Source organism: Haliotis rufescens, unplaced genomic scaffold (genome assembly GCF_023055435.1).
Source record: "Haliotis rufescens isolate VD_foot unplaced genomic scaffold, xgHalRufe1.0.p SCAF_3, whole genome shotgun sequence".
NCBI classification, from domain to species: Eukaryota; Metazoa; Mollusca; class Gastropoda; order Lepetellida; family Haliotidae; genus Haliotis; species Haliotis rufescens.
In genome coordinates, this window is record NW_025964001.1 from 58,577,968 (window position 1) to 58,593,730 (window position 15,763).

A 15,763-nucleotide genomic window follows, 5' to 3' on the forward strand; every position below is an offset into this window, starting at 1 on the left:
GTAGTGTAACCATAGAGTTCTAGATAAGTTTAGTCAGTAGACAATATGTCACGTAACTAACCACGGGTCCGGGTAGTCCTGTGGGTACCCGGGTCCTACTCAGTACCCACCCAACCCGGGTACCCGAGTTACCCGTCCCAGCCCTAATATGTACGATAGTCTCTCAGTGTCAGGCAATGGCACAGTTCGCGCAAAGTTACAAACAGCCTCGTTCCATAAATTGACCCAAAACAGACGCACGTCACTACAGCCCTGCAGAGCGGCCGTGTCGTGGGTGATTGAGGATCATTGTGTCTACAAACCCAGGAAGTATTCTGATGCTAGTGGCAGGGTTGTCCAGTTCTCACCTGCTTGACCCTCATGATTCCTCTCAGGAAGCTCTCGTCGTCCACAAGCGGCTCCAGCTGACGCAGTTCATTCAGGTTAGAAACCCAGCCCTCGCCGATTTTCTGTGTCCACAAGTCAGGGAGTGTAAATCAGTCATGCATATATAGAGGATATTTCATGTGACAAGTGAAATATGTTGTTGTCGAGTGACGGTGGGGGGGAGGGAGGAGATATTTTCGTGAGTGGTGTAGACACAACTGAAAATATCTCCTTTCCCCCCGTCACAAGATGAGAGAAACATGATATTTCACGAGACATCGGGAATATCCTATTTATTAAACACATTTTACGTAAGTCTACAGGAAAATTGAATTATTTCATTACAAATGTAAAACCTTGAAACGTAAATATTCCCCACCTAACACACAGGGACGGTTCACCATCCCTTCTTTTCGCGACTTAAAAAGTAGTTTCGTGTTTGCAAAATCTTAAACACTATATAAACAAAAGTATCAAAAAATATTTAGGGTCACAAAAATTCTTTATCATACATTTAGATAATCTACTGTTCACTGCAGTGAAATACCAAGCGTTATGTTCACTGCAGTGAAACATCAAGTGTTATGTTCACTGCAGTGAAACATCAAGTGTTATGTTCACAGCAGTGAAACATCAAGTTTTATGTTCACTGCAGTGAAACATCAAGTGTTATGTTCACTGCAGTGAAACATCAAGTGTTATGTTCACTGCAGTGAAACATCAAGTGTTATGTTCACTGCAGGTTTTACGCCGCTTTTAGCAATATTCCAGCAAGATCACGGCGGGGGAAACCAGCAATGGGCTTCACACATTGTACCCCTGTCGGGAATCGAACCCGGGTCATCATCGTGATGAGCGAATGCTTTCACCACTAGGCTACCCGACCGCCCCTTAAACTCAAAGAAGGACATTGGGTGGTTATACTGAGATTCCAGACTTGGTGAACTGAACAGAACTGAAATCCTTATCAATTGGGGATGACCATAAAATCATACTCACTATTGCAATATTTTTGTGATGGGTAAAATCACTATTATCACTGCAAAACACTGACTGAGTATGGTTTTAAGCTTCTTTTAGCAATATTCCACCAATATCACGGCGGGAACACCAGAAACAGGGTTCACTCACTGTACCCATATGTGGAATTGAACCCGGGGCTACAGTGTGACGAGCAAATGCTTTAACCACTAGGGCTATTGCATAACACTATTGTGATACTATTGCAATAGCATTGCTTGAAAATTACAATCCATTTTCTTGCATTATTTGTCATGATGTCGAAGCCTGAGATATTTACCAAGTCAGCAGAATGCAACAGGAGAACTCTTAACTGATACAAAGTTATGAATGTTTTCTAAATGGCTACCCATGTGTCTCTTCAAGCAAGATATATGTAGGATCAAAGGTGAGGTGAGGTGAAATGCGGTTTAACGTCGCGTCCAAGATTATTGCACATATATAGCGACATGCATGTACGTGTGTGTGTTTGTGTGGCTGCTTGTACTAGTCCGGAATGATGCTGATTTATAGTGCTAGCTCACTCAGATAGCATGCCGCAGTTTAACATGAATACCCCACTCAGACACAGTATACTGACTCCGAGCCGACCAGTCCTTGTTTTAGCCCTTTAATGCCGAGCGCCAGACAGGGTAACAACAAGTACCATCTTTTAACGTCTTTTGGTATGACGCGCCCAGGGATCGAACCCCGGACCTTCCGCTCTCCAGGCGGACGCTCTACCACTAGACCACGGAGGTGGTATGTAGGATCAAAACCAATACAACACTACCTGATTACTTCTATCCCTGTATACTGTAGCATGATATCAATGTTAACTAGTTTCTTTTGATTATGTTTTAACTTACTGACGTACTGTCCCAGGCAATGTACACCTGTATGTATCGATAGTTCGATTAATCACTACACCCTTTCTTATCGAACACATCCCATATTTCTGGTGAAGAGTGAGTGAGTGAGTCTGGTTTAACGCCGCTTTTAACAGTATTCCAGTCATATCGCGCGTGTCAGCTTAATGTGGGAGGAAAGCCCGAAGTGATGCAGGTCTCAAACGTTTACCGCTTCAGTGAAACCCACGAGCATGGGTATGGTGCTGACAAACCTAGAAATATAATCAGGGCGAACCGGGATTCGAACCCACAATCATAGGTTTCAGGCGTGCCTAAGGGACGCAACTTTGCACAGTGAACCGCGGCGCCTTAGACGACTCGGCCACTCGTGCCCCCTCTGGTGAAGAAGGACAAAAATGATCAAAAACAATGTCATTCTCAAACTAGTCATACCTAAACCTCCAAAGGCCCCTCCGACTGTGGTTAGTGGAAAAGGTACTCACGTCAGCAATAGCATCCGACAGGCCGGGGTTACACAGCAGCAACCAGCGTCGGGGTGTGATACCATTTGTCTTGTTCTGGAATCTTTCTGGGAACATCTCATAGAAATCCTTGAAGCTGTGAGGAGAAACATTTGATACACCATCAGTAGCTGATCGGGGTAAAGTAATCATGCTCGAAGGGTGACCCAAAATAACTTTTCCTAAACTGGCCATTTATTATTAAAATGATGCTAATAAATTAATTGTCGTTGACAAAAAGCCTAGGAAAAATCATTTATTTAATATATTATACAATAATCTGCATTATAAAGGATATATATAAGGGTCATGTGCTACAGCAATTTGTGTTCTCAAAGTGTGGGGCCAGTGGGTAGCATATTGTTTAAAGAGTTTGCTTGTTTTGGGGGTTGCGGGTGGGGGTGGGGCACTATTTCATTTTACATTGATCATGATCATGAAGAAGGATGGATTTTTAACTATTTTTTATTGAAATCAAAAGTAGAGACTGAGTTGAGCTCCTTTTTTTCTTTCTCAACATGCTCAATAAAGCATTTTTTCCTGTGAGGACATTAACACAATTTCGAAACACTGATCAAAGGAAGGTCCTTTGAACAGGGAAAGGTGTATCACGCAATGCGTTGAGCTTGCCAGAATGGCTGTTATTTATAGTGAGTGAGTTGGGTTTAATGCCGCTTTTAACATTATTCTAGTCATATCACGGCGTGTCAGCTTAATGTGGGAGGAAAGCCCGAAAAGATGCAGGTCTCAGACGTTTACCACTTCGGTGAAATCCACGAGCACGTGTATGGTGCTGACAAACCTCGAAACATAATCGGGGCGTGCCCAAGGGACAGCGAATTGTGGTGCCTTAGACGACTAGGCCATCCGTGCCCCACTTGTTTTTTATAAATGGCTTAACAAGTTTCAAACTGTGAACACTAATGACACAAGGTAATATATATGATAGACAGGTACAAAGGTCTGCAAAATGCTTGAGAAACATGTTTTTCTTCCCAAGCCTCACGTTTCTCTCTTGATGATCTCAGAGTGTATAGCAGCCACCCCGTTGACAGCATGAGACCCCACAATGGCCAGATGGGCCATGTTGATCTTCTGTTCTCCGTGCTCCTCTACCATGGACATGCGACGGACACGATCTTCGTCACCCGGCCACTTCTTTTTCACCTCCTGTGGACAGTGAGTGTGTGTTGGCTTTAATCATGTTTCAAGTACTTCAGCTAGGCCACAATAAACTAATTACAAGAATTTCATCCAATTTGAAAAATAAACGTATGACAAAAAGCATTTTATGTTTATATTAGGGCTGCAACGAATACACTATGACGCGAATACAATTCGAATCATGAATATAGGTGAGTGAGTATGGTTTTACGCCGCTTTTAGCAATATTCCAGCAATATCACGGCGGGGGACACCAGAAATGGGCTTCACACATTGTACCCATGTCGGGAATCGAACCCGGGTCTTCGGCGTGACAAACGAACGCTTTAACCACTAGGCTACCCGACCGCCCCCATGAATATAGGGTAACGAATATGAATATTAAATCACGAATACAATAACATGTCAGCGGTTGATTTATTATTTGTTATATTAAGTGAAAAACCTAATAATTACATTATTATGGCAAAGGCGACTATGCTTGTCGTAAGAAGTGACTATGCTTGTCGTAAGAGGCGACTAACGGGGGATCGGGTGGTCAGGCTAGCTGACTAGGCTGATGCATGTCATCGTATCCAAATTGCGTGGATCAATGCTCATGATGACAGTCACTGGATTGTCTGGTCCAGACTCAAATATTTACAGACTGCCGTCATATAGCTGGAATATTGCTGAGTGCGGCTTTAATCAACAAACAAATAAACAAACATTATTATGGCCTTATACAACTGTGAATGTAAGCTCAATGTATGAGTAACGCCCGACATAGAACCGACTAGGCACGAGCATGGTGGTCGCAAACAATGAATGATAATCAGGGTTGAGCTCAATTGACCCAAGGTCACTGGCATGCAAGGGAAACAACTCTGCACAGTAAGTTGTTGTTCAGTTGAAAACTGGATTAATCATATTGAATAATTGATATTAGCATTCATAAAAAAATAAACAAAATAATTGCTTCTTGGCATGGCATGGATTCTTTGATTGGCTGTGGACTTCAAGCTCATGAGCCAGAGAAATTCTGAGCTAAGTTGGTGATAAGAGTAATGGAGATGGTAACGTCACTTCCAAAACGAAGCTTTGCTGGCAAATGGACCCTGGATATTTATCAAATCTGAATGGAGTGTGAGTGAGTGAGTGAGTTGGGTTTAATGCCGCTTTTAACAGCATTACAGTTATATCACAGCGTGTCAGCTTAATGTGGTAGGAAAGCCCGAAGTGATGCGGGTCTCAGATGTTGACCACGTCGGTGAAACCCACAAGCACGGGTATGGTGCTGACAAACCTAGGAACATAATCGGGGCGAACCAGGATTCGAACCCACAATCATAGGTTTCTGGCGTGCCCAAAGGACGCAACTCTGCACAGCGAATCCAGGCGCCTTAGACAACTGGGCCACCCGTGCCCCCTCTGAATGGAGAAATAAAACATTGGATGATTGAGGAAGCCAAAAGAAGGAGTTATAAACCTACCTGCAGGAAACGATGGTTGATCTCATACATGATCTGCAGGTGTCTGGGCAGGACGTTACTGAGGAGAGAGGTCGGCCAGCGCTCCAGGGCCTCGGGCAGCACAGTGTGGTTGGTGTAGGCACATGCTCTTACAGTGATCTCCCACGCCTGCAGGGAGGGGCAAATACTGGCTTTAATAACCTGTGCGTTTCTATTGTATCTTGTTACATTCAGTCAATGATAAAACATCAAAGGAGTCTTTAACAATCTCATTACAATTGAAACAGTTAAGCTAAAAAAAAATAGTCTTGGTTCTCAGGCACCGCCAACATCACCATAAAGTCTGCTGCATGTTTTGTTTGTATTTCCATTTTTTAAAATTAATAGGAGTTTGTATGCTTGTTTATGTAGGGAGGCCCTCTCCCAGGTTGATCATGTTGATGGTACACAAATGTTTATTTGGTAACATACTAGTTTGAAAAAGCAAAAATGTCTCATTCCATTAAGCCTTACTCCAATACTTTGATTGCCCAACCTAAGTGAATGACGTACATGTTCTTGCACCCATCAGGGGTTACTTTTCTAAAATGAATCAGCTTCATACCTATACCCATCTTCCCAAGGCAAGGGAGTTAACTGACTTTAACAGTCCAGTTTCCACCCTTGCCAAACTAGGCTGGAATTCCTGGGCTCAACCGTAGCGCCACCAGTGGCTATTAGGAGTTACGTCCCTTCTATGCCTCTCCTATGGACCAATCAGATTCCACCTCTCGTATCACATGCATTTGCTTCAAACAAAATGGTGGTGCCCAGTCAAGAAGATCTGGTCGATAATCAAGATCTATATTGTGATAAAACGGGTCTTACATCGCAAAGTCCATCAAATTACGATTTCTCTACGATGGTCTGCAAAGCATTGTGATGTAATTTCATTGCAGCGATATCTACAGTGCAGATATCGCTTGATCTGATCCAAGTGATATCTCCTGTGGGAGCCAGTGAGTGCGACATGGCTCAATGAGACATCAACTGAAGGTATTCATGGCAAGACACAAAGTAAAAAGATTGAAAAAAATCACAGAATTTCCAAAAATGTCCTTCCTTGAAACCATTACATGAAACACAAGTCAGTTTACCTTCTCCCAGGGAACTCTCTCAATGTCAACCAGTATTCTCATGAGTTCTGGGATCGCCATAGATGGATGAGTGTCGTTCAGTTGGATAGCCACCTGTAGCAGAAAGCCAGTCATAAAGTCTAGCAAATTCAAAGAGGTAATACATCATAGATTAGGCCACATCAAATTTTTCATATGAGTAATTTTGTTGACTTCTTCATGAGGAAGTGAGGCAGGGTGATGAAAATCTATCAAAATAATATTTTATATGACAGATATATGAGAATTGAGATATTCAATTTTTTTAAATTCTTCACTCAAGAATAGTTCTAGCACAACCAGCTACATTCGTCACCACTCGCCCCTTTCCGTAACCTGCAAGAAGACTCGTCCCCCTATCGATGAATGTTATGTGCGAAAATACGACAAACCAATCAGGATGCGCGTTTCATTTCAAGTTGTTCATCAAAGAATCCATCAGAAATAATTTTTGATTTCACATTCGTCTTGCATCTCAAAATATACCCAAGACACAGTTAAATGTGTTCAATCATACTGTATAATTCCGCATGTCTAGATGTGCTATAAATTGCATCTGAAATATATATGATATATGGGGAAATATATGTGAACCATTACGCAACGAGTTAACAATTGTTTTAGGTATGCCCGTTTGCGCTAAGGCGGAACCCGGTCGCAAAAATGGCTATGAGAGGGGCACGAGTCGCTATTCGGCTTGTTCCGGAATAACACGAGTTGGTTACGAATGTACCAGCTCAACATTTGGAGGGAGTTGTACTAATAATACACTGGCATCCATGAGTGAGTTATTTCTATAAAAAGTTATACAAAGTTTAAGTGACCTAATTTTATTTCAAGGCTCTTACTACAGTTTCAAAGGACAAAAATACACCATAATGCTGATGTTAACAAAAGAATCTTTATCAGACACAACACAACCTTGCTGTTTTCTGGGCATGAGGTTTCCCTCTTGTAACTGCAAGCTCCTTCCCAGCGCGTGACACCTTCGTTACACTCTCGGTAACATCGCTGCCACCAGTGTGGGCGCGGCCATTACAAGAATCTTGAAATTTGCCCTCTAACCCCAAATGTAGTCGCATTCATACTTTTGTTTTCAAGTTTTAACTGGTGGCAGCCATAGTATAGAGAGCTCAGCGAACGGGCTATCGCTGTGAGGAGCTTGTTGTAACTGAGATGAGGGGAGGTAACTCTAAACTGATGTTGACAAATCCAATACAAAATTACTGAGAGATCATCAATAAATACGGCACCCTTTCAAAACATGGTAAAGAGATAGTAAAGTACCAGACAGCATTTTCAAAGCCTCTATTTCTATCATATTCAAGGCCTTTTTAATGCACTTACTCCTAATTCACGTTTTCAAGGCATTGAGGCATTGAGGGATGGTTAAACCACTAATATCACTGACCTTGTCTGGAAATGTGTCGAAGGAAGTCCTGACTGGGTCTCTACAACCAAACCTAGAAGACTTGAACCTGCGTACAATGTCCTGTAGAGTGGCAGCGACGAGGAAGTACTCTTGCTTCAGACGCAGCTCCTTGCCCTCAAACACCTTCAACATAAACACACGCTACATCAACAAAATGTCACCTGGTGCAGGAATCACATCTACAAACACAAACAGCTCTGATCAAAATACCAGAAACATGATTTACTTTGGACAGTGACATTAATAAGGGCTGGAAATCTATAACAAAAGGTTTCTTTGTGACGAAGTAAAGACGTAGGGGGTTCCTAGATTAAAATACTCTAGCAGTAAATCTTGAGGACCGCCAGGTCCCTCCATCTTCCCAAGGCAAGGGAGTGAGTGAGTTGGGTTTAACGCCGCTTTTAATAGTATTCCAGTCATATCGCGGCGTGTCAGCTTAATGTGGGAGGAAAGCCCCAAGTGATGCAGGTCTCAGACGTTTACCACTTCGGTGAAACCCACGAGCATGGGTATGGTGCTGACAAACCTAGCAACATAATCGGGGCGAATCGGGATTCGAACCCACAATCATAGGTTTCTGGCGTGCCCAAGGGACGCAACTCTGCACAGGAGTTAGGAATGAGTGAGGAATGAGGAGTGAGGAATGAGGAGTAAGGAATGAAGAATGAGGAGTGAGGAGTTAGGAATGAGAAGTGAGGAATGAGGAGAGGTAAGAAAAGCATCCCTGTCATACAGTACCGTGGCGCTTGACTCACCTGGTTAGGTGCCAACATTCTCCCTGACAATGTACTTGATAACCAACAGCTCTTTGTCTTTTTTTTGGTATTGTTTACATATTGCTAACCAACTAACTTGGTTCAGTAAAATGAAGTATAAAAAAACCCTTGTTTTTATTGTGTATGTTATTTGGCATGAAGTGTTTTGGGAAAAAGATAAATGTAAGTGCTGTCTTAAGTGTGGGATTGTATAGTATTTTGACAGTAACCATGGTAACATTTACACATATTATATCACGAGAAGGCTTTGTCCTCCAAGAGGTTGCAGTGGCCATAGAAAACACACAATGTATTTGACTGTCAATAGTTAGTTTGTATAGATATTGTAGTTGTATAGTTTGTTTTTTCTTACCCATGAAAGACGGAGCAGTCAGATAAAAATAGTATAAGTTAAACTTTAATTTTAACTACAAAATAGTGGCTTTGGCCCTATTCAGTCAAATATATAAAGCAAAAACTAAAAAGAGTGTCTCCAATACTCTCCATCCACCAGAAATACCATGGTAGTAATTTTATATCAGTAACAATATGGAGGTGCTTCTCAAGTCAGTTTCTGGTAACACAATACATTGTCAGTAGATACAAGTCCCAATATACCAGTGCGTAATAGGGATGGGTAATGGAGGTTCGAAGTGTTTCACAATATTTTGTGATGCACAAAGACATATTGCAATATGTATCACGATATAATGTATATTTCTTAATTTTGAATTCAGAAGCAATCTGATACAATAAGGCAGTGTTAGAAATTGGCACTAGTCCTGTAGTCCTTGCCAAAATGCCCAATGGTAAAGGTATCATAACTAGTAGAAATTGGCCCTTTTTAAGGGTCTTGCTATATGTTATCATTATTAGGACTAGTGGATGACAACTGTTAGTTTCTACTGCTGCTTAAGGTATGAATTGAAGTTCATAAATGGAACAAAACAAGATGCTGGTACAACATAATGTTTACTCCGTCAATAATACGCAGCCATCTTGGGGCCCTGGATGCATGGTCCGAGGGAGTGCAGGCATTTGGCAAGCATATAACAATTAAACACATGATAAAAATCGGTATTTGAAATCACCCAATACCAAGCATGAAAAAATGATATTGTGATACATATTGTGGAAAGAATGAACCTCAATATACCGATATACCGATAATACCTAGTGTCTAATGACTTGAATAGCCTACACACAGCATGAGGTGAGGTGAGGTGAAATGGGGTTTAACGTCGCGTCCAAGATTATTGCACCTATATAGCCACGTGCATGCACGTGTGTGTGTGTGTGTGGCTGCTTGTACTAGTCCGGACTGATGCCGATTTATAGTGCTAGCTCAATGAGATACCATGCCGCAGTTTAACATGAACATCCCTCTCAGACACAGTATACTGACTCCGAGCCGACCAGTCCTTGTTTTGGCCTCTTAATGCCGAGTGCCAGACAGGGTAACAACAAGTACCATCTTTTAACGTCTTTTGGTATGACGTGGCTGGGGGTCGAACACCGGACCTTCCGCTCTTCGGGCGGAAGCTTTACCGCTAGACCACTGAGGCTGTCCACACAGCATGAAAGCACAACTATGGCGCACATGTGTAACAACTAAACAACTCCTATTGCCATTCAATATTCTCCAGACTACATTCTTCATGCACATGGAATGCTGGTGTAGATCCTGATAAGTGCAATGAATTCCACAATGGATAGTAAGAATATTTGTGATTTTCATCTACATCAGTACCTAAAACATTCAATCTCAAAAAGCAAACAAGCTCTATGGGTGATTATTTACATATTTGTACAATGCTTAAGTTTTCGTTTGTTGTTTAATGCACACGAGATATTCACAATCAACACAGCAACTCACATTGTCATTGGGGTACAGAACACGAGAAATATTCTCAGCCAGATTTCGGTCACAGACAGCATCAATGTAAGCGCCATTGTTGACTGAAAAACAAAGACAAGTTTATCAAACTGTTTCCTCAAAACCTAAGCTCTGCAGTTCTTGGACTCCTAGGGTTATCAGTAACATTTAACAGGTAATTCCCTCAGAACAACACACCCAGGAGCAACTGAGACAGTAAGTGAGTGAATGTTGTTTAATGCCAGTCAGAGTGAGTGAGTGAGTACAGTTTTGCGCCGCTTTTAGCAATATTCCAGCAATATCACGGCGGGGGACACCAGAAAAATGCCAGTCACAAAGTCAAGTGACTGGATATACTTGCATCAGGAAGAACAGTAAAAAAAACATTTACATGGTGCTGCTAAAATACCTAATTATTAAATAAAATAAATAAATTTAAATTCAAATTTAAATAAATATTTTCCCACTTGCCCGGCAGTATATTTTCATGGGCTGAGCAAGTCGGACATACTAATTGAACACCCCTGCAATAACTGTATGCAAATTTTAAAAATAAGTGTTTTATTTGAAGCAAAGACAATGAAATCTTACAAAATCTGAGATCGAAGCTGTTGGGTGCCTTTGCCGACCATAGCCTGAGTGTGTTGACTGTGTTGTTTCCGTATCCAGGGATAGGGCTGTCATAGGGCATGGCGAACACGACCTGCAAACACAGCCTCACTTGTTACACCATCAACTTGCATCCTACCCCAGGATCAGCCTCTTACAGTGCAAAGCATAACTTGGACCTCTTCAAACAATTCGATAGTATTAGGGCCCTTTTTAGGCCTAATGGAAAAAACATTTTAAAGATATGGTCACAGGAATGTTTGGGTGGCTGATCATATTGATAAGCCTTTCCCTTCGTTTCACCAGCAATATTCCAGCTATTTGACGGCAGTCTGTAAATAATCGTGTCTGGACCAGACAATCCAGTGATCGATATCATGAGCATTGGTCCACGCAATTGGTGGGGTGAGGTGAAATGGGGTTTAACGTTGCGTCCAAGATTATTGCACTTACATAGCGACGTGCATGTACGTGTGTGTGTGTGGCTGCTTGTACTAGTCCGGACTGATGCCGATTTATAGTGCTAGCTCACTGAGATACCATGCCGCAGTTTAACATGAATACCCCACTCAGACACAGTATACTGACTCAGAGCCGACCAGTCCTTGTTTTAACCCCTTAATGCCGAGCGCCAGACAGGGTAACAAAGGCATGGGTTGCTGAAGATATATTCTAACCTGGATCTTCACAGGTATGAATGCCAAAGTCAAATGTTTCTACCCCAATGAGAAAATCTAATTATGAGTCCATGATTCTACACAAAATTGAAGACCCCATGTTTGCCTTTATTTATACTACTCCACTCCATATCAAAGGATTCTCATCATATGTCAAGTGTACATTTAAACATATGCAACATATCTAATTATCCCTAACAAATGTTAAGTGAGTGAGGTTTAACGCCGCTTTTAACAGTATTCCAGTCATATCACGGCGTGTCAGCTTAATGTGGGAGGAAAGCCCGAAGTGATGCAGGTCTCAGGAATTTACCACTTAGGTGAAACCCACGAGCACGAGTATGGTGCTGACAAACATAGAAACATAATCGGGGCGAACCGGGATTCGAACCCACAATGATAGGTTTCTGGCGTGCCCAAGGGACGCAACTCTTCACAGCAACTCGCAAATATTAAGTAGTTGTCATCTAAAAAAATGACTTGCTCACGTTCAAATATTGAAAAATCACTTACTGAAAATCACTAAAATTAGATTTTCTGAAAAATATTAGCCTTCCCTACACCATGTATAGTGTTGTTATAAGTCCAAAACCATCTTCCCAAGGCAAGGGAGTTAACTGACTATAAAAGTTCAGTTTCCACCCTTGCCGAACTAGGCTGGAATTACTGGGCTCGATCGGAGCGCCACCAGTGGCTATTACGAGTTATGTGGCTTCTATGCCTCTCCTATGGACCAATCAGATTCCACCTCTCGTATCACTTGCATTTGTTTCAAACAAAACGGCGGCACCCAGTCAAGATGATCTGATGGATAATCAAGATCTATATTGTGATAAAATGGGTCTTACATCGCTTAATGCATCAAACCACTTGGACACCTTGATAAAAAAACATGAAAACACCCTTTGAAAATTTCTGTTTACAACGAGTTGGCAGTGCACATGCTTTACAAATCCTGCAATCGACCGAAATCTGCACGACAGTTTACGAACCGGATTTCGATTTCGTTGCGCGATTTTGATTGGACTATGCATAGACTCGTTAGTCCAGCCAAAATGTAACTCCATAATACCAGCCTAGTTTGGCAAGGGTGGAAACTGGACTTTAAAAGTCAGTTAACTACCTTGCCTCGGGAAGATGGTCCAAAACATGCATATGTTGAAATGAATAAACAGCGAATGTTTTTTCCGTCACTGACCTGTGAATCTACCCACTTGCCATCTGCCAAACTACCCTCAGCCCGACCGTAGAAGTTCACAGGCAGCATGTACTCGGGGCGAGCTTTCTCCCATGGGTTGCCATAGCGTAGCCAATCATCAGGCTCCTCCAACTGAAATGAACAGCATCACGCCACTGTAGCTCACCTGGTTATATAGTTAAAACATTAAATGCAACAAAACATGGCAGCATAGTTGCCACTAGCATCGATATTATTCCAATTTCTGCACGAATCGAGTACCAATAAACATCAAATGTAAGGTGTGTAATATTATTCAACAATTTCCCTATTTCCCTATGCTAAAACAAAGATGTCCGTCTCACAGAGATCACTTCCCTAGACCTTGGGAATAGTAGTTATGTCATAATTTCATTTAATGACCCCTCCCTCGAGGCTAATCCCATCCTCCCTAATAATGATGATAAGTGTCAAACAAAACTCAAATTTTAATATTTGTCTATAATGGAAGAGAAAACTCAAAACTGAACAGGTCTCATTTGATAACCATCGTGGTGAAGCCCTACATGCACAGTTGGCTACCTATACAGGAGACCTGTGAAGATCTGGGTAGGGAATAGGTCTTCAGCAACCAATGCTTGCCGTAAATGGCAACTATGCTTGTCGTACGATTCGACTAACGGGATTGGTTGGTCAGGCTTGCTGACTTGGTTGATGCATGGCATCGTATCCCAATTGCGTAGATCGATGCTCATGATGTCAATCACTGAATTATCTGGTCCAGACTCGATCATTTACAGACTGCCATCATATAGCTGGAATATTGCTGAGTGCGGCATTAAACAACAAACAAAAAAACCCTACACAGGAGCATCACTGGGATGGAGCTAAGATAGAACCACAATCAGGGGATTCTGACAGGGTACCTGCACAAGGACCGAAGTGTCTGAGTATATAAAGAGAGACAGTGACTCTTAACCAAAACATTGTAAAAGATCCAAGCTTCTTTTTCGATGTATTTGATAAAAGATGGGAATGAATAGTTTTTCAATGTTAGCAGAATTCCACTTTATCGCAGAAGCCTGAAAGTCCATCGTGGAAAGAAGGTCTCTGCCAACAAACCAGTGTTAGCAACAATCTCTGCCATCAGGAAGTGAGTGAGTGAGTGAGTTGGGTTTAGCGCCGCTTTTAACAGTATTCCAGTTATATCACAGCGTGTCAGCTTAATGTGGGAGGAAAGCCCGAAGTGATGCAGGTCTCAGATGTTTACAACTTAGGTGAAACCCACAAACAGGGGTATGGTGCTGACAAACCTAGAAACATAATTGGGGCGAACCGGGATTCGAACCCACAATCATAGGTTTCTGGCGTGCCCAAGGGACGCAACTCTGCACAGCGAATCGTGGCGCCTTAGACGACTGGGCCACCCGTGCCCACCCCCCAATCAGGAAGTGAAGACACACAAACCACATCACACATTGTGACCACCCAATCCTCATCTTAACCATTCTTGCAACTAACACTGGTTACAATGGGGGCCTATTCTTCTTGGACTCCCTACACGACCCAGAACTCTGTAAAGAGGTCCAACTGACCTGCCACCCATCATTTATCTTCTGTGTGAAGATGCCGTAGTCATAGCGGATACCATAGCCATAGGCAGCAAGTCCTAGGGTGGCCATCGAGTCCAGGAAACAAGCAGCCAGACGACCGAGGCCGCCATTTCCCAGACCAGCATCCTCTTCAATCTCCTCAAGCTCCTCAATGTCAAGGCCAAGCTAAAGGAACAAGCGATGGACATGATGGTAGAGGGTTGCGTACAGGAATTAAAGGACACGTCATAAAACAACGATAAAAATTACACTGGATATAATTTTCATGCATACAACCCATAAGGACAAATTTTAAGGTGTCCTATTGAGCTATCGATTCAATCAGTGTCAGGATATTTACATTTGTAGAATGTTAACATGACCGGGGCCCCGTTCCACAAATCGATTGTAGCGCTAAGCATGCTAAGATGATCGTATCTCCCATACTTTAACATAGGCTTACGATAGTCGTAGTGCTGTGATGGCTTTGTGGAACGGGATCCAGGATGTTATTTGCATTGTTTGTGCAATAGAAGTAACCCTATTGAAATATGAGACTCCTCTAGGAAAGCAGTATTTCACTACAATGGAATGTGAACAATGAATATCAAAGACAAAAAGGGTATGCATCTAGGCGAGAGCATGTCAAATTTTGCTAAGTTGTAAATAAAACAATATTTTACTTTTTTTTGATCTGGTAGACTGACATTGTTATAGAATAATTAAATTTATTTTAATCACACCAAATATCCACCTAGCATGTTTAGTGACCAATTTGAAATTGCCAGTACTATTTGACTTAAAGTCTTTGAAAGGCATTCAGCAATCTCATTAAAATCAGATCTTAGTTCTCGCTACAGCTAAACAAAGATCTGAGGACATCCCATTAAGGGACACGTCAGACCGACCTTTTCCGAACTTTGACCGACCAATGGAATAACTGACATGTAGTCGACATTAGCCAATCAGAAGGCAGCTTTCTCGTGCTTTACGGCACTATTTTCAAATTGGCGACTACGCTTCGAAACATATTTTGACAAATACTCGATTAAAAATTTGAAACCTGAACAAATGAACATTCTGGAATGGCTAATAGATTGTCTATATTGTATGGATTCAGTCGTTTAGCCCGTAACTAT

The 15,763-nt window shown here is 42.0% G+C and overlaps 1 protein-coding gene across 1 annotated transcript in view; it reads right to left on the bottom strand.

Annotated features, from left to right (window-relative positions):
* The window catches only part of LOC124151118 (glycogen phosphorylase, muscle form-like), a 51,940-nt gene that overhangs the window by 20,041 nt on the left and 16,136 nt on the right, over positions 1-15,763 (bottom strand). The window contains exons 3-12 of the mRNA XM_046523443.2: positions 14,628-14,810; positions 13,054-13,185; positions 11,161-11,272; positions 10,570-10,652; positions 7,918-8,061; positions 6,489-6,581; positions 5,374-5,520; positions 3,744-3,907; positions 2,720-2,834; positions 348-449 (exon numbers count right to left, since the gene is read on the bottom strand). Coding sequence (XP_046379399.1) covers positions 348-449; positions 2,720-2,834; positions 3,744-3,907; positions 5,374-5,520; positions 6,489-6,581; positions 7,918-8,061; positions 10,570-10,652; positions 11,161-11,272; positions 13,054-13,185; positions 14,628-14,810 — 1,275 coding nt within the window. The remainder of the gene's footprint in view (positions 1-347; positions 450-2,719; positions 2,835-3,743; positions 3,908-5,373; positions 5,521-6,488; positions 6,582-7,917; positions 8,062-10,569; positions 10,653-11,160; positions 11,273-13,053; positions 13,186-14,627; positions 14,811-15,763) is intronic.